This window comes from Pimephales promelas, chromosome 12 (assembly GCF_988280905.1).
Source record: "Pimephales promelas chromosome 12, fPimPro1.hap1.1, whole genome shotgun sequence".
NCBI classification, from domain to species: domain Eukaryota; kingdom Metazoa; phylum Chordata; class Actinopteri; order Cypriniformes; family Leuciscidae; genus Pimephales; species Pimephales promelas.
In genome coordinates this window covers 1,383,388-1,405,981 of record NC_142780.1, presented here as the reverse complement: position 1 = coordinate 1,405,981, position 22,594 = coordinate 1,383,388, and the positions used below count along the sequence as shown (strand labels likewise).

The window sequence follows — 22,594 nt, the reverse complement described above, 5'->3', positions numbered from 1 at the left end:
CATACTAATACTGTGTTTGACCCCCTTTCGCCTTCAGAACTGCCTTAATTCTACGTGGGATTGATTCAACAAGGTGCTGAAAGCATTCTTTAGAAATGTTGGCCCATATTGATAGGATAGCATCTTGCAGTTGATGGAGATTTGTGGGATGAACATCAAGGGCACGAAGCTCCCGTTCCACCACATCCCAAAGATGCTCTATTGGGTTGAGATCTGGTGACTGTGGCGGCCATTTTGGTACAGTCAACTCATTGACATGTTCAAGAAACCAATTTGAAATGATTCCAGCTTTGTGACATGGTGCATTATCCTGCTGGAAGTAGCCATCAGAGGATGGGGACATGGTGGCCATAAAGGGATGGGCATGGTCCGAAACAATGCTCAGGTAGGCCGTGGCATTTAAACGATGCCCAATTGGCACTAAGGGGCCTAAAGTGTGCCAAGAAAACCATTACATCACCACCACCAGCCTGCACAGTGGGAACAAGGCATGATGGATCCATGTTCTCATTCTGTTTACGCCAAATTCTGACTCTACAGAAATCCAGACTCATCAAACCAGGCAACATTTTTACAGTCTTCAACTGTCCAGTTTTGGTGAGCTCTTGCAAATTGTCGCCTCTTTGTCCTATTTGTAGTGGAGATGAGTGGTACCCGGTGGGGTCTTCTGCTGTTGTAGCCCATCCGCCTCAAGGTTGTGTGTGTTGTCTGCATACCTCGGTTGTAACGAGTGGTTATTTCAGTCAAAGTTGCTCTTCTATCAGCTTGAATCAGTCGGCCCATTCTCCTCTGACCTCTCGCATCAACAAGGCATTTTGGCCCACAGGACTGACCCATACTGGATGTTTTTCCCTTTTCACTCCATTCTTTGTAAACCCTAGAAATGTTTGTGTGTGAAAATCCCAGTAACTGAGCAGATTGTGAAATACTCAGACACCAACAACCATGCCACGCTCAAAATCGCTTAAATCTCCTTTCTTTCCCATTCTGACATTCAGTTTAGCATTCAGGAGATTGTCTTGACCAGGACCACACCCCTAAATGCATTGAAGACACTGCCATGTGATTGGTTGATTAGATAATTGCATTAATGAACAGCATTATTGTTCCTAATAATCATTTAGATGAGTGCATTATTAATGCTATCACCTGTGTCCAGAAAGAGTTGCGTCCCACTTTGCAAATTGTGCCTGATGAAGACCTCATTGGTCAAAGCGTTGTGCTGTTTATAAATCCATATGTGTTGTATGGAGCTGTAACTTCAATGTATATCTCATATATCGTTATCAGTTTTGTCCTGCACTTGAGCCCAACCACTGTGTAATCATCACTTTTCCACCAAAATGGCGCTGGTTCTCGTGCTGGTGTGTTGCTGAAATCTGAGCTGGTGTTTGGCGGGGGAAATTGCAAACCTCAGACCACAGAGAACACAACTAACATCCGAAGTAATCAGATTTAGTATCATAACGGATAAAATCAGTTTATTTTATGCAAAGGCAAGCAGCATTTCCATCATGGAAAAATGCTGACTGGCGTGTTTAGCTGACTGACATCTCATCCCTGTATGTTGCGTTGTATAAAATAAATTATTATATAAAATATGTACGATCCTTTATTTCACTGGTGATGGTCTCCTGAAGAGGACGCAGAAGTCCTGCGCTCTGTAACTCAACAGCTGGGTGTTCAAAAGTTCCCCTGTTGGCAATCATTTTATCCCTTAACGCACCTTTGATCTCCAAAATGACATTTAAATGTTTTTTCCTTGAAAAATTGAAATATCTTAAATGTAACTCATTTAGTATGCGCATTTCTATGAATATGCAAATTAGCCCCGCCTCCACTCACTTACACATGGTGTGTGTTAAAGCGTATTAAAAACACCAAATAGACACATAATCAACATTAAAAGCTGACTTGGACTTGTAAATGAGATTAACCCAGCTGAGACCCAAAGGCTGGGAAACAGAAACTACCCAACAACCCAAAAGAATTACTCAACTCAGCATTCAGGTGGAAGACCGTGTATATACAATATTGCCAGTATATGCGTCTGCAAAACTCAGACCGCCGTCCCACGTTTCCACTGAAAGCTGAAACAAACTCATTTCAACATCAATAGTAATTGGATTGAGCATCTTTATGAATAAAATCACTTCTGAAGAGGATGCTAAAAGCCTGTGTTACGTCAGAATGCATTTTAACTGTAGTGAGACTCTTCATGCCACTTACTGAGCAACACTACCCAACTCTCAAAACATAACCCCAAAAATGAGCAGAAACTGCCGAAACACGGGCGCAACAAACCATTATCAGTTTAATTTAAAGGTTGGACTCGATATAGTGTTCCTTATATTACAACTTACCAAAGATTCAGTGATCCTGACATTAATATGAGCCTGATATCCATTCCACGCCCAGCAAATACATAAAGTAAATTTGCCTCTGATTGCTTTATATAAATAAAACATTTGTTGGTCTAAATCTGTGTAATCAATGTTATATATCGCCATGTTGTCCAGCCTTAAAAATTGTATAGTTTTTTTGTCAGAGTTTATTTAAAAAAAAAAAAAAATATATATATATATATATGGAGAGTTCAGATGTAAAAGCCTCTAAGTGCCATTTGAAATTTTCTTCTAAATTGATAATTTTTATCAAGCTTGTATATTTAATTTCCGTAATTTCACTTGTCATTTATGTGAAATTACTGAACTTAAATATACAAGCTTGATAAAAATGGTAATTTTAGAAGAAAATTTCAAATGGCATTTAGAGGCTTTTGCATCTGAACTCTCCATATATATATATATATATATATATATATGAATATTTTAGGTTGTATTTTTAAATTGTTTGAAAATTTTGGAAGTTTAATATGAAAGGGGAATATAGATAATTACATTTTTTAACAATGGAAATGTGCTCGAAATGGTTTTTATTGAAATATTCACAGCTTATATATTCAATCATGTTGAATTTCAGGCTATAATAATGCAAGCCTTAAAAATACAATGGATTAAAATACAAGCATGGTTAATGTAATGCATTTTTTTTTCAATTGGTGTAATCAACGTGCTTTTTTGTTTCAAAAACATTTGATTTGATTTGATTTGACCACTTAAATATAAAAATATGAAAAATAAAACAGTAAGAAACTGTTTCATACATTACATTTGACTTTATTTTACTTCCATATTATTAAAAAAAAACACCCAAATGTGCTGAATATACGATGGTAAATATCTCATTGATGAGTTGTCAATACAATATATAACAATACAATATATAGGGTATGATTTTACCCCATTATTCAGCAGATTGACACAAAATGAAGCAGCTTTCTCTGCCTGGATCCGATTGTTTCTGTGTTTTGCAGCGATTCATTTGCATGTCTGTTCTGTAGCTTTCAGCAGTCGGTAAAAATACACTTCAAATTTCATGTCAAATCTATTTGTTCAGTCAGTCGCAAAGCTGTTTCCCGTTTTAGACGCGTTTTTCTCTGCATTCACGCTGAAAACAAATGCTTAGTCACTCCGGCCGACATTGACATCTCTCTCTCACACACACACACACACACACACACACACGCAAAGTTACCCAGCATTTTTTAGAGAGCCATCATGTTGGTCCAAACCTGCATGATGGACATTATTCTGTGACACTTAAAGGAGTAGTTCACTTTTAAAAAAACTTTAGCTGATAATTTACTCACCCCCATGTCATCCAAGATGTCCATGTCTTTCTTTCTTCAGTCGAAAAGAAATGAAGGTTTTTGATATAAAACATTCCAGGATTTTCTCCATATAATGGACTTCAATGGGAACCAAACAGTTCAAGGTCCAAATGAGACCTTGTCCAAATTTTGTTCCAAATGACTCGGAAAAAGATTCGTTCATTTTGATGAACGAGTTCGAACAGGAGAGTCACGAACGCGCGTCACAGAACAGAGCAAGGCGAACATTTGAGCTTATAAAACTTAAACTTTGTTATTTATTCATTAAATGAGTGATCGTTTCGCTTGATAAGACCCTTATTCATCGTCTGGAATCGTTTAAAGCCCTTTAAACAGTTTGCACTGAAACCTTGAACCGTTTGGTTCCCATTGAAGTCCATTATATGGAGAAAATCCTGGAATGTTTTCATCAAAAACCTTCATTTATTTTCGACTGAAGAAAGAAAGACGTGGACATCTTGGATGACATGGGGGTGAGGAAATTATCAGCAAAAGTTTTTTTCAAAAGTGAACTAATCCTTTAATATGCTATCTTGTAAAACACATATTTAATGTTTGTCCATGCAATGAAAGTCACCAACAGTTGTTACTGGATTTGATCAAAATATTGCAGCAGAAAGTAAGTTTGGCACGACATGAAGGTCCGTAAATGATCCACGTTCTTAAACTGTTTATTTCCAGGGTTAAATAAATACACACAAATTCCAGGTTTTCAGTGTGTCCTCGGACTCAAAACACAAATGTCAGATCAAAAATCACAATGTTCAATTTTCTAGCGTCCATTTTCTAGATGTTTTTTTAACCCTTGTGCTGCATTAGATTTTTAACACCGTTGAGTGCATTAAGGACCAAAAATGGCCACAAATTAAACATTGCCTAAAATATTATATATTATTATTATTTTCCACTCGTACCAAGTTAAATCTTTAACCAGCATCAGTCCTCGTCATAACTACCAAAAATGTATTCAATTTCAGGATTTTAACCCTTTAATTACCGGTTTTGTTTGCGAAACCATCGATTTGTATAAGAGGAAAAAACACAAAAATTCAATTATTTTCAATAAACTAAATGCAAAGAGAAAACTTTAGATTTGGATTATCACAGTCCCACTTTGCAAAAAATCCCAGACCAAAAATGGCCACCTATTAAACGTTGCCTATTGCCTAAAATAAGGTGCATTTCCACCCATAGGGAATAAATATGTAGTGACGTCATCTGGTGGAATACACTATATAATGCAAATATAATGCTTTTGCTTCAAAATGAAAGGATGTTTGTGCAAAAATCATGTTTCATGTATTACTGACAGCCTCAGATTTAAACAACGTTTGAATGGGTTTCAATGGGCCATTTTTGGTCTTTATGGTGCTGAGTGTTACTATTTGATCTACACAGTGTGTGTTATACATATTTTGCAAAATGGGATCACATTTTTTACATGTATCCAAAAAGTCACAATTTTGCCAAATTTCATACCATTTGCATTAAAACAGCCAAAATGGTCAAAGAAATTAAACTGCAAAAGACCAAAAATGTCCCTAATGCAGCATAAGGGTTAACTGTAATAAAACACTAGTCACAGACATTCATCATTGTAAGCCTCCTTTTGTCTTCCAAACACATTGTTTATAATATAACAGAATATACAGTAAGTTCTCAGTGCTTGTAATCGTCACAGACAGTATTCATGCATTGACGTCCACTAAACGGCCTGCAGGTGTGTGTGTGTGTGTGTGTGTCGGAGCTGCTGGTGTCAAACATAATAACTGCTCTTTAAAAGCAGGAGGGGTCAAATGGAGACGAACACACGCTCCGGAAACCCAAGCATCGTCTCCGCTGTTATCGCGGGTCATCGCTCATTTCACGTGATCCGGAGTCTCTGAGGGGTTGTGTTGGTGTGTTTTGGTGAAAGTAACATCAGCACAGATCTATCCCCGGCCCCCGCGGGGCTCATTTCCACACTCGTGTTTTCCTCCCTTTCAGGAAAGCATTAATTAAAGCCCGGCGTAATCAATGATGCGCCTTTCGTCCTATATTTGGCTTTGTGGACGGCGTTCTTTGTTTTTGTTTCCCCTATACATCACAGGCAAAGCAAACACCAAGAGTTTCATCATACTTGCCTGGTCTTTGGGGTTTGTCGAGCGGATCGCTCTTCCCGTCTGGAGCGAGCGACGGAGATTGATATAAGCGGAGAGGAGAAGTGCCTCTATTCATTAACTAAAGCCTCCGCAACTCAGAAACAAAGTGCTTTCCTTTTATAAAACACCGGTGCGAAGCGGCTAATACATCTTTATGTGCTATTAGGGTCCTTTGAGCGGCGGGCCTGGAAGCCTGTCTGTTTTTTTTCTGTTTTTAAGTGCTGCACGATTGTCATTTATTGAAAGCCGTAATGGCCAACAGGGACGCGGCCGCTCAACGTGGCTTTAATAGCGGTGTGAAACATTAAAAGTGGGGAATTTATTAGGAAGCCTTTTAACTAATGAATCTCAAGCGCTGGTGTTTTGCTGCACTCCTTTCTGTGAAGAAATAAACTGCCTCCGCATTGATGAAAACACACAACATGCACGCTTCTGTACACATACAGCGCTGATGCCTTTATTGCTGGAGACGAGTCAAACTTTGTATTTTTCTTGTAATGATGCTTGTTTGATTGCTCAACTAATTTATATCTAGTGGTCTTAATAAGTTCATTTTATCTGTATTTAGACATTATTCTTACAGTATTATGCATTCTTCTATATTTTCAGTGCAATAAGACACTGATCGTATTTGGCAGTTTCTGCAATCCTCCTCATATCTTGTGATGCATAAAGCTTTGCGATTCTGCCCTTGAGTGTGTAATGAATTTTATTTTATTTTTTTCATTTGACTGCAGTGCATTTGTTATGATAGGTGACTTTCGAGTGACATTGCTTGCAGATTGCATGTTTTATCTCCGGCTTGTTCTTCCCAGTAATGCTGTAAAACCCAAAATGAACACAGATGCTCTTTTTGAATATGAAAAAAGAGAACATCTTAAATTTGTGCAGCTGTGCTGTCATTTATTTCATCATTTTCATACGTCTGCGCTCAGATGAGAGTACTAACGAATGATGCATTTGTAATGAGTATCTAGTGTCAAAGGCTTGAAACTGAAAATAATAACTACGTTTACATTTTTTTCTGATGGAAAAAGCAGTGCTTCCGAAGCAGCAAAACAATAAGGTGACATATTAGGTGGTAAGTGTTGGTGATAGTCCAGTCCTTTATATCATATGCATCATATCTCATATCATATACCATATATCATATCTCATATCATATATCATATCATATATCTAAAATCATACCATATACTGTATACCATGTATCATATATCTCATATCATATATCTAAAATCATATAAATATCATATCATATATCTCATATCAATCATATATCATAAATCTCAAATCATATATCTCATGTCATATATATCATATATCTCAAATCATACCATATATCATATATCTCATATCATATATATCACATATCAAATAATATCATATATCATATATCTCATATATCTCATATATCTCATATATATATATATATATATATATATGAAGAGTTCAGATGCAAAAGCCTCTAAGTGCCATTTGAAATTTTCTTCTAGAAGGATAATTTTTATCAAGCTTGTATATTTAAGTTCAGTGATTTCACTTAAATGGCAGTGATAATTACCTATTAATTGTTATTTAAGTGAAATTACTGAACTTAAATATGCAAGTTTGATAAAAATCATCATTAAAGAAGAAAATTTCAAATGGCATTTAGAGGTTTTTGCATCTGAACTCTTCATATATATATATATATATATATATATCATCATATCATATGTTTCATCTCATATCAATCAAATATCATAAATCTCAAATCTTATATCATATATCAAATCATATCATATATCACATATCAAATCATATCATATATATCATGTATCTCAAATCATATCATATATATCATATATCTCATATCATATGTATCATCTCATATCAATCAAATATCATAAATCTCAATTCATATCATATATCACATATCAAATCATATCATATATCATTTATCTCATATCATATATCATATCAATCATTTATATCCTTACTATGAAAAATAAGTGAATGATTTGACAAGTTTTTGTGAAGTGTCTAGATGAGAGCCCTTCCCTTGATTTATTGCCATTTTTCTGACTGTTAAAAATAGCCAATAACATGTTGCTGTGATTCACACTAAATTTGGCACGCTTAATTTCTCCTTTGACAAAATTCTATAAAAAAATAATTGAGATTTCTCAAAGTTATGAGGTGTTAAATATGGAGATACTTTCATATCTCTAAAACAGTTTGATCAAGGAAGTAAAGTTTTGCGCACCCTTGAGTTTGTATGTTGTGGTTGAAAGTCTGCTTCTTGAGCTCCTCATCGGCTGTATCAAGATACTTCGGACAAACTATATTTTTACTAATTTAATAATCGTGTTCGTATAGGCCGATATATTTTGGTGTGACCCACAATAAGTAATTAGCAGTGTTATTTTAAGTTTTTATTTTAGGCTTCTTATAGTTTTATTAATATTTTGAATTAGCTTTTGTTTTTAATTTTAATTTGATGTTAAGAAATGTTGTTATGTGCTTTTGTCATTTTATTCGATAAAAAAGTAATTTAATTTCAGCTTTATTTCAAGTAACAATAATTTTTTATTGTTTTTGTTTAAGTTAACAGTAACAACCTTGCTAATTGATATGTATATTTCTTCAAATGCAAGATTCGATCGTATCATCTCGTATAGTGTGCCATAGTGGGCGACAACCTACGTCACGTCTGCAATGCTTCGCGACATAATGAGAAAAAGACTAGCATGTTAAATTTTTTTAACGGTCGTCCACGGCGGTTCTGTCACATGTATGAGGTTGACCAATAGGAGCACAGAAGCTTTTCCATACACAACTTTTAAAATGGCAAAACGAAAGAAAGACGATGGTGCTAACGTTAAAACTAAAAGTAAAAATATAAAAGAAAACAATATTTTATCTGGATGGATAATCTTTGGAGGATTGACAGCCCATACTGTCTTCTTCGAGCAATCCAGGAACGAGTCCATTTTCGGGTTTTTTTCTGAACACAGGACAGCCAATACAACACTGACCGCTTCATCCATAGTTTGTTTATGTTCGTTTCCGGTCACTCGCTACTAGTTTCGTCTTCTCGATGACATCACGCGCACAGTTAAAGACGGCATGCGATGACTGATGTCAGGAAGCAACGTGTTGTCTGACATGCGTCTTGCCCACGACACGACAAGACTTTAGGAGTCAAAACCGTGTAATTTGACACAGTGACTATCATAATAGACACAAAATGCGTAATCTGACACAGTGACTATCATAACAGACAAAAAAAATCGTGTAATCTGACAGTGACTATCGTAACAGACAAAAAAACGCGTAATCTGACAGTGACTATCGTAACAGACAAAAAAAAAAACGCGTAATCTGACAGTGACTATCGTAACAGACAAAAAAAAGTGTAATCTGACAGTGACTATCGTAACAGACAAAAAAAATATCTCGTAATCTGACAGTGACTATCGTAACAGACAAAAAAACGCGTAATCTGACAGTGACTATCGTAACAGACAAAACAAAAACGCGTAATCTGACACAGTGACTATCGTAACAGACAAAAAAAAACGCGTAATCTGACAGTGACTATCGTAACAGACAAAAAAAATATCTCGTAATCTGACAGTGACTATCGTAACAGACAAAAAATCGTGTAATCTGACAGTGACTATCGTAACAGACAAAAAAACACGCGTAATCGGACACAGTGACTATCGTAACAGACAAAACAAAAACGCGTAATCTGACAGTGACTATTGTAACAGACAAAAAAAATCGTGTAATCTGACACAGTGACTATCGTAACAGAAAAAAATTGTAATCTGACCGTGACTATCGTAACAGACAAAAAAAAATCATGTAATCTGACAGTGACTATTGTAACAGACAAAAAAATCACGTAATCTGACACAGTGACTATAGTAACAGACAAAAAAAATATCTCGTAATCTGACAGTGACTATAGTAACGGGCAAAAAAACGCGTAATCTGATACAGTGACTATCGTAACAGAAAAAAAACACGTAATCTGACACAGTGACTATCGTAACAGACAAAAAAAATATCTCGTAATCTGACAGTGACTATCGTAACAGACAAAAAAAATCGTGTAATCTGACAGTGACTATCGTAACAGACAAAACAAAAACGCGTAATCTGACAGTGACTATCGTAACAGACAAAAAAATATCTCGTAATCTGACAGTGACTATAGTAACAGAAAAAAAAACACGTAATCTGACACAGTGACTATCGTAACAGACAAAAAAATCACGTAATCTGATACAGTGACTATCGTAACAGACAAAAAAATGTAATCTGACAGTGACTATCATAACAGACAAAAAAATTGTGTATTCTAAACCAGGCACTAGCTTCATCAAGTCAAAATGTACAATACCAGCAGAGATACTTGTTGACTTTGCAGTAACAGCACATCATTTTGGGAAAAATAGTGTCTGACTTCCTCATCTACATGAGATATTTGTGCTTGGACTGCAATTATTGTGTTTTGCAGATATCTTCAGCGATGTGGATCAAATTATAAGCGTTCTCTTCATTAGCCGTGTGGAATAGTAAACATCTCTGCTCTGGAGTTTGTGTTCATACACGCACTGAAACAGACAAACATCCCTGATTAATCCCCCATGATTCCTGGCATTGCAGATCACTTTTTAATGGGCGGAGCTTCAGGACAGTGAGTCGAATGTAAATGATGTATAAATGTGGACTCTTTGGACAATAGACCTCTCTATTTCTTATCTTCAATCTTAGTTTCGGGAGAAACAGTCGGCCCTCGTGTTTGTCGGGGCTGCACCTGCCACTTATCAGATACTTTTGCTCGTAGGTGTGCGAGTTGTTCTTTGATTAAACGTGCTGGAGTCGAATGTGTGTGTGTGGAGCGTGTAATTTAGTGGCGTGTGGGCTCGAGGCGGGCAGATAAGCTGTTTGCTAAAACTAACAATTAAAACTTGATCACGCTGTCAGTTCAAATGGAATGAAATGGAACCAAAAAGTAATTAAAAGGATACCGTGCAAATGACAATTATATCTTTTAGCTTTCTATTACCAAACGCTGTGAATTCAATTATTGCGGCAGCTTCGACAAAAATGTGCACTGCACGCGTAAACAGACTTTAGGATAAGCGAGCCTGTGTGCTTTTTTTATTTTATTGCTGATAGCTTTTTAAAACCAGGACAGTCAGGAAATCCATGCGAGACTGTGCAGGTATTTAGATGTTGCTGTGAAATGATTGCTGGGGGCTATGTTGGTCCAATTAGTGTGTTTAAAGTCACGGGTGAGTTTCTGCTGTGTTCCCAGCTCCCCCAGTCAGCACATATGGCCGACGGCCCTTCATCCACAGAGTTAATTAGACTGTCAGGATCCATTGGACTCACGGTACAGGTGGTCAGATCTCCGGATGCCCACAGTTTTTAGAGCTGTTATTTTCCATCATGCACTCGCCATATGTCCTGCAAAGACAACTTTCTCTCACTTGATTATATCATATATATATATATATAGCACGCCTAAAGAAATGTGCTTTTGTTCTCTGCTATTTGAGAGAAGTAAAACGTGGTCAAGTGAATGCTGGCTCCCCGCTGATAATGGCTTCGCTCGCCGGCAGTGTGAAGAAACGCTGCGAAACCGTCAGACTGAAGTGTTAAGGGTGCTCTGGGCACAGACTCGGCGCACTAGTTGGTGTAGGAGTAGAGCGAATCGCTGGCCTGGAAACCTTGCCTTCGCCACATATGTGTGATTGGTACATTTGTGAAGGGGAGAGTACAAAAATAAAGTAAACTGAAAGCAGAGCATACATCAGTTGATTCTAAAGGGGTCATAAAAAGCACTGTTAGAAATGAAAACTTCCTCAACTATTGGAAAAGAGCTTTTATTGAAACTGGAATGGCCAAAAATGGGGAAATGCCCACCAACATTCCAGCGTGTGTGGACTTGCAGGTAATGAGGAAGTAGGATAGATACTGTTATTCCCAATTGCGAGAACAACTTGCAAGAGTAAAGTCTGTTAAACCATCCCTAGCTGTGAGGACCATCTGCGCATCCTTCTGAAGAATCCCACCTTTAGAAACAAATTATTGAGGAACAAGTTCACGCCGAACCTTATAAATCACTAATTTGGAAAGATCTACATTGGCAACATGTACACAAAATCACACTCCTCTAAAAGGTGCATGTGAGACTCGACTCGCATTTGATTTCGGTGGAGTTTGATGTTAGCATGTTGCTATGTTAGGCCCGGTTTTCAAAGACGTGATCACAAATGGTCAGCTAAGATGTGTATTGTTTCCACGTTTTGTTTAGATTTCCTTCTTACCCCCCTCTGAATGCGTCGCTTGGATAACATTGACTGAACATAGCATTCTAATGGTTCCTCAATGATCAGTATTAGGGCAGTAGGTGGACAGAAGGCTGTCGGATGTGGCTCTTTTGACAACATAAGCATCAAAACATGTAAGGCCCCATTACAGTATACCCATGTTTAGCATTATCATTTCAGATCAGCTCAGTTATTTAATTCCAGGTATCAACAGGGTCCGAGATAACACGATACACAGTGGAAAAATACAGCGCACATAGGAACTAGTCAGTTTTATTTAGGTTGCACTATATTTATTGTCTATTTTTACTATTACTATTAAATTATTTTGTATGCAACACTCTACTCTGCTATCGTGTTGGAATAATGTTGTCACTGAGCTCTTCGCAATGGATTTTGGGATTGTCATCTCTGTGAAGCAAGTTTTGGAAAGACCGACTGAAAATTGTAGTTTTTCAAATTTAGAATAATCTATAACATATATATATATATATATATGTATATATATTGTGGGAACAAGAATTGTCCTGTTAGGCTGTCCCAAGTGGTGCACAGATAGACATTAAAAAAAAAAGATGGACGACGAGGTACATTTTACCTCAACTCATTATGTCGTTAGGAAATAAAATGTACCAAGTAAAGTTGTAGCAAGTAAAGTATTCATTCAGTTAGAACGCTCTGTGTTTTGGCTTTTATGTTTTTATACACTATATGTTTTTATCTCGATGCGGCGTGGACGCACTTGAATAAGTAAGAGCGTGTTGCACCGCGACCGCGTTGCTTCCATTATGAGCAAGCACACCGCGCGTCTACATTTGAAATCAAACTTGAGCGCGCAAAAGACGTGTCAGTCCCTTTAACGGCTTTATCATGTTGACTCGATAGATTGTGTTTTCGTGATATGTTTTTGTTTTTATTTCCCGGACGAGCCCCCATATTTGTCACGACCGGCTCAAAGCCGTGACAAATAAGTGGAGGACATAGTGAAGTTGGTCTGGGTTTTAGTGCATTTATTAACATTAATAGAAAAATAAACAGAACAAGAAAACAATTTCAACACTAATACCATTTCTGACAAGCGATGTTAAAATATCAGACAGAACTAAGATCAAATCATAGCAAAGGAAAACAAAGCAAATCCAACACAAAAAGGAGCTGGAGCTTCAACTCTCACAAGTCTTGCAGCTCTGGAGATCTCGAAAGCTCTCCCAACATTCTCAAAGCCTAAGCTTATATACAGGTGTAGATCACTCGCTAATCCTGCACAGGTGCACATTGTTCTCTTGAAGAGTCTCCCAGCCACAACTCAAACAACCGGAGACCCGTCACAGTACACTTTACGCATTTGAAAATAGCCTAAATAATGGGGCGGAGGATGGTGAGGTTGGTGGTTCAATCCCCGGTGGTTGGTGGTTGAATGTGAGGCAATCTGTAAAGCGTTTTGGTGGCCATTAGGTCTATGAAAGCGCTATATAAATGCAGTCCATTTACCATATAATGTAACAAAATGAAAATAAACCTACATGCGGTCCTACAATACAGCCTATTATTATTGGGATTGTTTTTTAGGTGACTAATCGTTGCGCAGGACAAGACTGTGGTCGCCTAAGGATTTCTTTGGTTGACTACAGCCCTAGATAAGACACATGCCTTTGGTGTGAGAGACCCGGGTTCGAGTCCACTGTGAGACACCAATGTGTCCCTGAGCAAGACACTTAACCCCTAGTTTCTCCAGAGGCGTGCGACCTCTGACATGTATAGCAATTGTAAGTTGCTTTGGATAAAAGCGTCAGCTAAATGTAAATGTTTATGATCTACACTAAATCTATACTGGGACCGACGAGGCGATCGAGACGCTTTGGCTTCAGTTTTCAGGACTTGTGCGGCACGCTTGGGTACTCAAGGCCTTTGCCTGAATGACACCTTGGCCAATAAGTCAGAGCCGGATATGGGACACATGCGTGAACTTTACATAATTCAAAATTGACCCTTTTTACTGGCTTAAAACACCATCTTGGTGTTTTTGAGTATGAATCATCAGTGTACCATATAAAAAAAGATAAATGTTTGGCAAAAAAAGGGCTTTTTAAGTCTTAAGACAGAGTGGAATAAAGCCGAGATTGTGCTTTCAGGCGCAAATGATTTCAGCCACTTGAAGTTTTGAATGGGCGCCTGGTCTGATGGTGTTAGATTTACCCCCGAGCCTGAAACTCAACGAGCTGGAATGAGCCGCCACTGTGGCAATCAGTCCACTCACACATTGTGATGAAAACTCCCGTTTACTGCCGCTATTTCTACAGCCAGTAAAGAGAGATTAAAAACCCCCTTTTGACGTACAGCCGACTGCGGGTTTGCCCGACATGTTTTAAAAGGTGTTGTACAGCGCATGAGTTTACTGATGGATTACCTCAGGGCTACATTACCCTGCAGAGTGTAAAATAGCACATGGGGGACCACCCTGACCCAAATCACAATTTCATGTAGTTTGACGAGCATTCATCACTACGCTGAGTGCGCTTCAAAGAGAAACAACCAAATGCGAGACATTTTCCGAGATCATTAAGTAATGACGACTCCATATTTGCTACATGTGCGCGTTACTTCGAGGTGAATGTTGGGGCACGCATACATTTGCATTCATTTGCATGTTTAAGGTGTGCGGCGACAGACAAAGCTGATAAATCAAAATGAAGGGGGCTCTTAAAACAAGCGTTTGGTTACCGTGGTGATACAACCGTTCAGTCGGATAGGAGGAGAGCTTTCTAATTACCTATGAATATTTATAAGTTAGTCCTCCGAAGACCAACCCTGGGAATATAATGGGTCGGACCAGCTGAGGCTGATGCGCCTTGTCACGTGTTTTTCGGCTGAAGGTGATGTTATATGGAAACACCAGCCTCCAATGAAGCGCTAACAGCTTTCTGGAAGCTTTTTTTGTAATTGGCTTCAATTGGGCCATTAAAGCTGATGAAGTTGATCTCCGTTACAAACCTAGTGTGAGCCGCCTTGCCTGTCTACCTTTTAAGGCAGGAACTGAAATGGAAACTTGTAATTGGCTGATTTGTGCATTCTATTCATATTCTATACTCTACAAGAACGCGTAGTTGTAAAATCATCATTAAACATTGCAAAATCAATCAACCAACCAACAAATCAACAAACAAACAAACAAAAATGAAATGCAGGCATGGATGAATCTGAAATGCATACTGATCTTTTGCATTACTCATTTTAAAATGCTTTTAAACACATTTTATTGTTGTAGACTTCATAGATACAGGTGTAGGTAACTGATGTAATGAAGGTTACCACTGCAAAGCATTCCACCGCTTTTCTGTCCACCTATCAAGCGGCCTAGTGCAGTCACATCGTCACTGCTGTGCTTCGAAGCGTCTTTCGGCTATTAATAATCCCTTCCATTTGGCTTTTCAGTCCTGATTTTAAATCAGATCAGAGCCCCATAATAACTCTCTCAGCCTAATTGTTTTTCTTTTAATTTAAAGCGTGCCAGAGCAGAACGGTAATAGAGAGACCGATAGCATTGTTAATGAATCCTGATCCCCTGATCCAAGACACAGATGCATGAATGAGGGATGCAGAGACGTTTCTAGATTTGTTTTACTCGATGTGCTTTGATTAGATTTTTGCATATTCCTGTCCCATTTTTGATTGAATGAAGTCTTTCTGCTCTACTTTAACGGTGCACTGTGTAATTTTAGAGGCATCTAGTGGTGAGGTTGTGAATTGCACCCTACAGAAGTCTTATACCCTGAACATGCAGACGCCGCCCACGCTGATGACGTTTAGATGAATATGTGCTGCACGCTTTCCTCTCAATAATACAATAAACACACGACACAAATGAGCAAACAGCGGTTCAGCCGGTCATGTGATGTTTGCACCAGCAGTAAAGATACGTCACATTCATGTATATAGCATTTTAAATAGTTGGTTTATTTAAAGGTGCACTGTGTAATTTTAGAAGCATCTAGTGGTGAGGTTGTGAACTGCACCCTACAGAAGTTACGGTGGCCGACAGGAAGTGATGTCGTCGTCTGAGACAGCAGAGAGGAGCCAGTTTAGCAATGAGGTTTCTTTACCAAGTGAGGTTTACTTAATTATTCAGTAAAACGATGTTATTGCGAAATATTGTTCATCATTGTGTCAGTGCTTTATTCGCTCACTTTAGCTAGCTAGTTTGCACGAAGAACAACATAGTGATGAAATGCATTTGTCCTTTTAGGGCCACTGTAGAAACATTTCAATGTAAGGGGAGCAATATTTTTTTCCCAGGATGGAAAAGGAAGGTACCGCCTTTTTCGCCTCTGATTGGCTAGAAGGGCTCTCCTCCGATTGGTTATTTGATTTGGTTGTGAAACGTCATCTTTTCAGATGAGAAGTTACATATTTACACACACGCACGCAACCTCTAAACCTACCCATCAAACACACACACACTAACCCAAATCAAATAACCAATCGGAGGAGAGCCCTTCTAGCCAATCAGAGGCGAAAAAGGCGGTACCTTCCCCTACCATCCTAGGAAAAAAAATATCGGTGACCCGTGGTGTGTGTAGATAGAAATGGCTCATTCTGGTAATACCAACATACATAACTACGTTTTCAGTGGTGTATAAAGACCTTACATAATGAATATGACATTATGATATTGCATTTGTGTCAACAGATCCTCCTAAATATTACACAATGCACCTTTAACGATGGTGGTAGTGAAAATAACCGTACTCGGCAGTAGTGCTAGAGACCTCATCATAATTCTTGAGAGATTGATGGCTGTCAAACCCAGTGTGATGTCACTGCAGAGCTGGACAGAGTGGGCAGATTGATTGACAGCTCCTGACACTGCTCTGAGATTTCCCCCCTCCGTTGTCCTGGTGGCCCTTTGCAAGGTTTTAATGTTTGAGCTATAGTAATAATAATAATATAATAATAATTAGCACTTGACCAGACTGCATCCGTGAAGTATCTCATTTTCTATCAGCACTGCTTCATGTTCAGTATTCTCTGACTCTGATGTTCGGTGATTGATTAGTTTAGGTGAAGTCACTGAAGACCGCCTCGTTGGAGACCGGAGTTGCTCATTAGCTGTGCATTAAAGTGGCTTCATTAAGTTATGGCTCCTGGTGCCCTGGCACTCTGACCATGTGTCTCCATCACACCACATCTGCCACACACACACTCACCGTCGTCAACCTCTTGCACGCTACATTAAACAGGTACTTGGTGTTTTCAAAATCTCAATACCAAGATCTTGTTGTCAACGGATTATTAGGGCTGTAACAATATATCCTGCGCATTATATCACCATACAAAACGCAACAATGTGTATTGTGTGTAGTTCACCCAAAATTAAAATTAGGCATAAACAAAACGAAATTTCTGACCGACCCTGTCCAATTATGTGCGACCCAAATTTATTTTATGAGCTTTTTGGAAGAAATAATAAAAATTAAATAAATACACAAATAAAAAAAACGTTGAAGCGAACTATTTCACACATCGTTCGTCAAACTGAACTATAACACATACACAAGTCTTTGTTTTTCGTCATTTAGGACACTTTTATTCATATACGCACACATACAAATGCATGCATTAGGCACGCACACACCACATGATATGTTAAAGTGTAACACTCCAACCTGCCGCACTTCGTATCTCCAGAGCCCGGTCCGCTTTTCCGGGACAACTGGAATTTTGAAGGACAAGTAAAAGACAATTTTACTTGCCCGAACGGACAAGTAGCCTGATTAGCCTCATCACGATTGGAAATGTGACATTGATTTCCTACAACAATACAATTTTAGTCACTTACATTTTAGATGCAATATTGGCTGTTTTTGTTCTGTTTTTAGCAGAGAAAATAGGTCCAAACAAAAATCACAACAGAACCACGGCGAATCTCACAGGAACTGTTTTCATTACTGAATGATTCAGCCGTTCGGGTCAAAGATTCAATGACCCATTCATTAACATCTGTCTCTTGAATGAATCAACCGTTTAAACGAATCGTTTGAATCAATGACTCACTCATTAATACGGCCGCCTGCCTCCACCTATTGGCGGTTTAGTGTTATGTTTATATAAGTAGCCTAGTATCTAGTATCTTAGTATCCAATGTTTCTTACTGCCACTGAGGGAAAAAAAAAATCTCCTACCGACCCATGACCTCAATTGACAAACAACCGGAACCAAACTTTTTTTATTTTTTATATTTATGCCTTACTGTGTGAGAAAACAGTGTTTGTACCACATTGTACTACTATGTTGGATATAATATACAATGGGGGATATTAGTGTGTCCTGATAATGCCAAATGTTTGACGTTACCAGTATAAAGTGGTCCGACGTTATTTTAAATATATCTCCTCAGAGACAGTACAAGCATATTAGTCTACAATAATTCAGTGTTTTCAGCTTCAGAATCATGAATATTGTTATTCTGGAGTCTCTATTGTCCAAGTCCAAGACTATTCATTTACACACACAATGTAATATCAACTTATATCAGCATTTGAATCAACAGTACATTTGTTAACCTTTTTTCTTGCAGTTTCGCAATATTAGCGTATCGTGACGTGAGGGTATCGATACACCCCTACGGATGATTGACATTTTTCTTGTGTGTTTGCAGATTGGCCAGTTGGTGTTCAAGGGCATGAAGAAGTTGAACAGAATCCAGTCTATAGTGTTCGAGACCGCTTACAACACCAATGAAAACCTGCTCATCTGCGCGCCCACCGGCGCCGGCAAAACCAACATCGCCATGCTCACCGTCCTCCACGAGATCCGCCAGCACCTGCAGCCCGGGGGAGTCATCCGCAAGGACCAGTTTAAGGTAAACACACACTCACAGACACTACATTGGCTTTCTGGCAGCCAATAACTCATTTCCGCTCCAGCGTCACGTTCTGCACTGCCTGATTGGGTGCGTTTGTTTGGTTTATGTCAAGACTCGAGCATTAAATATGTGTCAAGAAGTTTCACCACAGCTTGGAGATGTAAACGGATGCATTGTCTCGTGAAGCGCGCGCATGTCAGCTTCAACGATGATAGACAGTCTTCATACATCACCATTAAACTCTTACTTCACGCAGCCAGCTTCATATTTCTTTGTAAATTGTTATTTGTACTGGTTGCCTGGTACTCTGGTGTTTTCTCGTTTATCACGAGCTTGTCCTGTCTCTGTCTATAGATTGTATACGTTGCTCCTATGAAGGCCCTGGCTGCTGAGATGACTAATTACTTCAGTAAGCGTTTGGAGCCTCTGGGAATCGCTGTCAAAGAGCTGACGGGAGACATGCAGCTGACCAAAGGAGAAATCCTCCGCACTCAGGTAACACACACCAAGGGCTGTGAATGAAATTGGACGTTGTCTGGTGTTCGCTTCACTAGACTTGTAGTTGGCTAATCCCAACCCCAACTCATCAGTGGCTTCATCTGTTGTCTGATGGTCATACATCATGATGCCATTTCCTGAGAAAAGCCTGGTGTAAAGATGGGGAGGATGGTGTAATGTTGGTGTTAAAGGGCTCATGCACTTGTACTGAAATGTGTGTTGGCGGTGCCTGTACACAACCATCATATAATGATAAAAGTCCATCAAGTGTTTTTGTTTGGATCTCCTCATATGTTTTCCTCTGCCTCAAATCGAGCCGTTCGACTAGATCGGACGCCCCGCCCACGATTGTTGATTGACAGCAGCGTTTCAACACATCCCCGCCCTGAGCGAGCTGTCGTCATAGTCCGCCATTGTTGATACGCTGGAGCAGAATTGTGTCTAATGCTATGTTCACACCGGACGCGAATCGTGCGTCAAATTCGCGCCTGACGCGTCTAGTTTGACAGTTGACCACTTTGTGTTAATTTGCGCGTCATGAGTGAAACTGGCGCGCGTAAAAACAAAAGTTTGAAGCGAAATTTACGCTCGTCAGAATCGAAATCCATTGGCGGCCATTGTTTTTATGTCGAGCGAGTATTCATAGAGAGAGTCACCACTCCGTGCAGAACAGCGGCGTGTGGATCATCGTCGCCGTATATTTGTGTCCACTGGAGGTGAACCGTTTGGCGAGTTTCACCATTTCATATAATCTAGATATGGAGTGAATAACATTCAATACAAAATGAACATGTCTCGTATATAGAAATAATGTTTTAAGTGATAAAATATTTGCTTTGTTGTGCATAATCCCAACATGCATTTAGTCGTATTACAAAATAATTTATTGAAGCATCCAGACCAGCCTTTCTCAAAGTGGGTGCCGCGGCACACTGGGGTGCCCCCTAGCTGTGTCAGGGGTGCCGCCAAAAAATTACGTAGGCTAAAAAAAAATGTGAATCCCCCCCCCCCCCCCCCCCAGAAAAAAAACAGCTGACATTTCATATATAAATATATTTTTATTTACATTCTTCTTTTTAAACATATGAACATATTAATAAAATTGTAAATCCATTTTAGATAAATATATAAAATTAATCATAAAAAAATCTGTCTCACAAGACCGAAGCAAGACACACACAACTTGACGCAAGTGACGCAATCCATAGCAATGCGTTATAGCAACACCTCAGACTGACAGAAACGTAAAAATAAACGTGAATTTAGGCCACTTTAGTTACAGCATTATGGATCGTTTTTTGAAAAGAAAATCCCCACAAGAGCCGGGGATTTTTATTTTATTTTAACTGCATCCTGCACTTCATTTGAGTTCTCCTGGTCTGAATTTGTTATTGGGTTCTTGTATTGGGCGGTCCACCTCTTACGGTTTTATGGCATTTGTGTCTCTGATTAATTATTTTGTGAATTACTTTCCAAACCTGTGTTTTTAAAGGTGCTATAAAGTTTTTATTATTATTGTTATTTACAGTTCATATTATGCTATGTTCATTACTGTTCTGTCTAACTAAACAAGACATTTGCATTTAAATTTGGGTTATGCAGTGTTTTTAAATTATATTTTACACTGGGGTGCCTTAAAATTTTATGCACTTTTGAAAGGTGCCCTGACTGAAAAAAGTTTGAGAAAGGCTGATCCAGACACTTCACCACGTGAGCAAGCAGCTAGGCTCCTGATTGGTTAACGCGGCGCGAATTCACGCAAAGTTCAGATTTTTCAACTCGGGCGGCAGACGCGAATTCACGTCAAACGCGTGAATGCACAAATGTCACTAACTAAATCATTCGTGCGTAACGCGCTTAACGTGCCAGACGCTCAATTCGCACCATTCGCGCGAACTTGAGGCGTATTCACGTCTTCCGCGCTGCGCTCCACGCCTCATTCGCACCGCAGGAATTTTTACGCGCGTAACGCGTCTTTGTATTGACTTAACATTGAAACCATTCGCACCTGACGCACTATTTGCGTCCGGTGTGAACGTACCGTAAGAGATTGTGTTGTTCTGTTCGTGGGTGTAATAACGAACACAGTCATTTTGATCTTCCTAAATCTGAACCGCTGAACACGCAGTGGCTGAATTTTGTTTTTCCCATGATCAGCGTCAATGAGTTCATGTTTGCGCTAATCATTTCTCAGCAGAAAAAAAGATACGTGTCCCCGCTGCACCTCCAGAAGAAGTGAGTGTTTTATTTATCTTTATATTAATCATCGCAAATCGCTTGCACACTTCACGATGAATGCGCTAAGGTTTACACTCAGGGTACATTACGGCATGTTTTCAATGTACGACATTCTCAATATAATTCATAATCCCACGTTTATAGTGAACAACGCGTTATGGTTATTGTGTTATTGCAAACTGAGTATGTATACATCAGTAAACACATAGCGTTCGTACATCTCACTAAGTTACTCTACCCTGCCAGTAAATAAAGATAGATCAAAGTGACGTTACATTAACCAACCATTCAGAAACGTCCTGTTCGAGTCTTAACTGTCGAACTTCTTTGCGGCCGCCATCTTGTTCCGGATCAAACTGATACGGTTACACAGATGTGTCCTCAGAGACTCCCACTGCCATTCTCTCTCCAAAATGTCCCTCAAGTGTTGTCAAGGCAACACTCCACGAGCGTTGTGTCGAAACGCCCACAGAACAGAGGGGCGGAGTCAGCGAAGCTCATTATCATTTAAAGCCACATGCACTGAAACGGCGTGCTGAAAACAGAGCTGTGTTTGACCAGGTAAAATGAGTGTTTTCTTACAATACTAATGAGAATATTTAATTAAAGTATATTACAAACTTTTCATTTAGACCCTAAAGAATCAAATTAACTTGTGTGTAAATGGCATTATGTGCCCCCTTTAAAGATCTCAAGTGTTAGCAGGATCGCGAGTCGTGTTAAACGTGTCCTTTTATGTTTATTCTTCGGGGTGTAATGTTGCGCTTTGAGCATGGTTACATTGCAC

General features: G+C 38.9%; 1 protein-coding gene across 1 annotated transcript in view; it reads left to right on the top strand.

The window, feature by feature from the left end:
- ascc3 (activating signal cointegrator 1 complex subunit 3) overlaps positions 1-22,594 on the top strand; it is a 234,103-nt gene that overhangs the window by 49,058 nt on the left and 162,451 nt on the right. The window contains exons 9-10 of the mRNA XM_039651238.2: positions 18,865-19,068; positions 19,426-19,566. Coding sequence (XP_039507172.2) covers positions 18,865-19,068; positions 19,426-19,566 — 345 coding nt within the window. The remainder of the gene's footprint in view (positions 1-18,864; positions 19,069-19,425; positions 19,567-22,594) is intronic.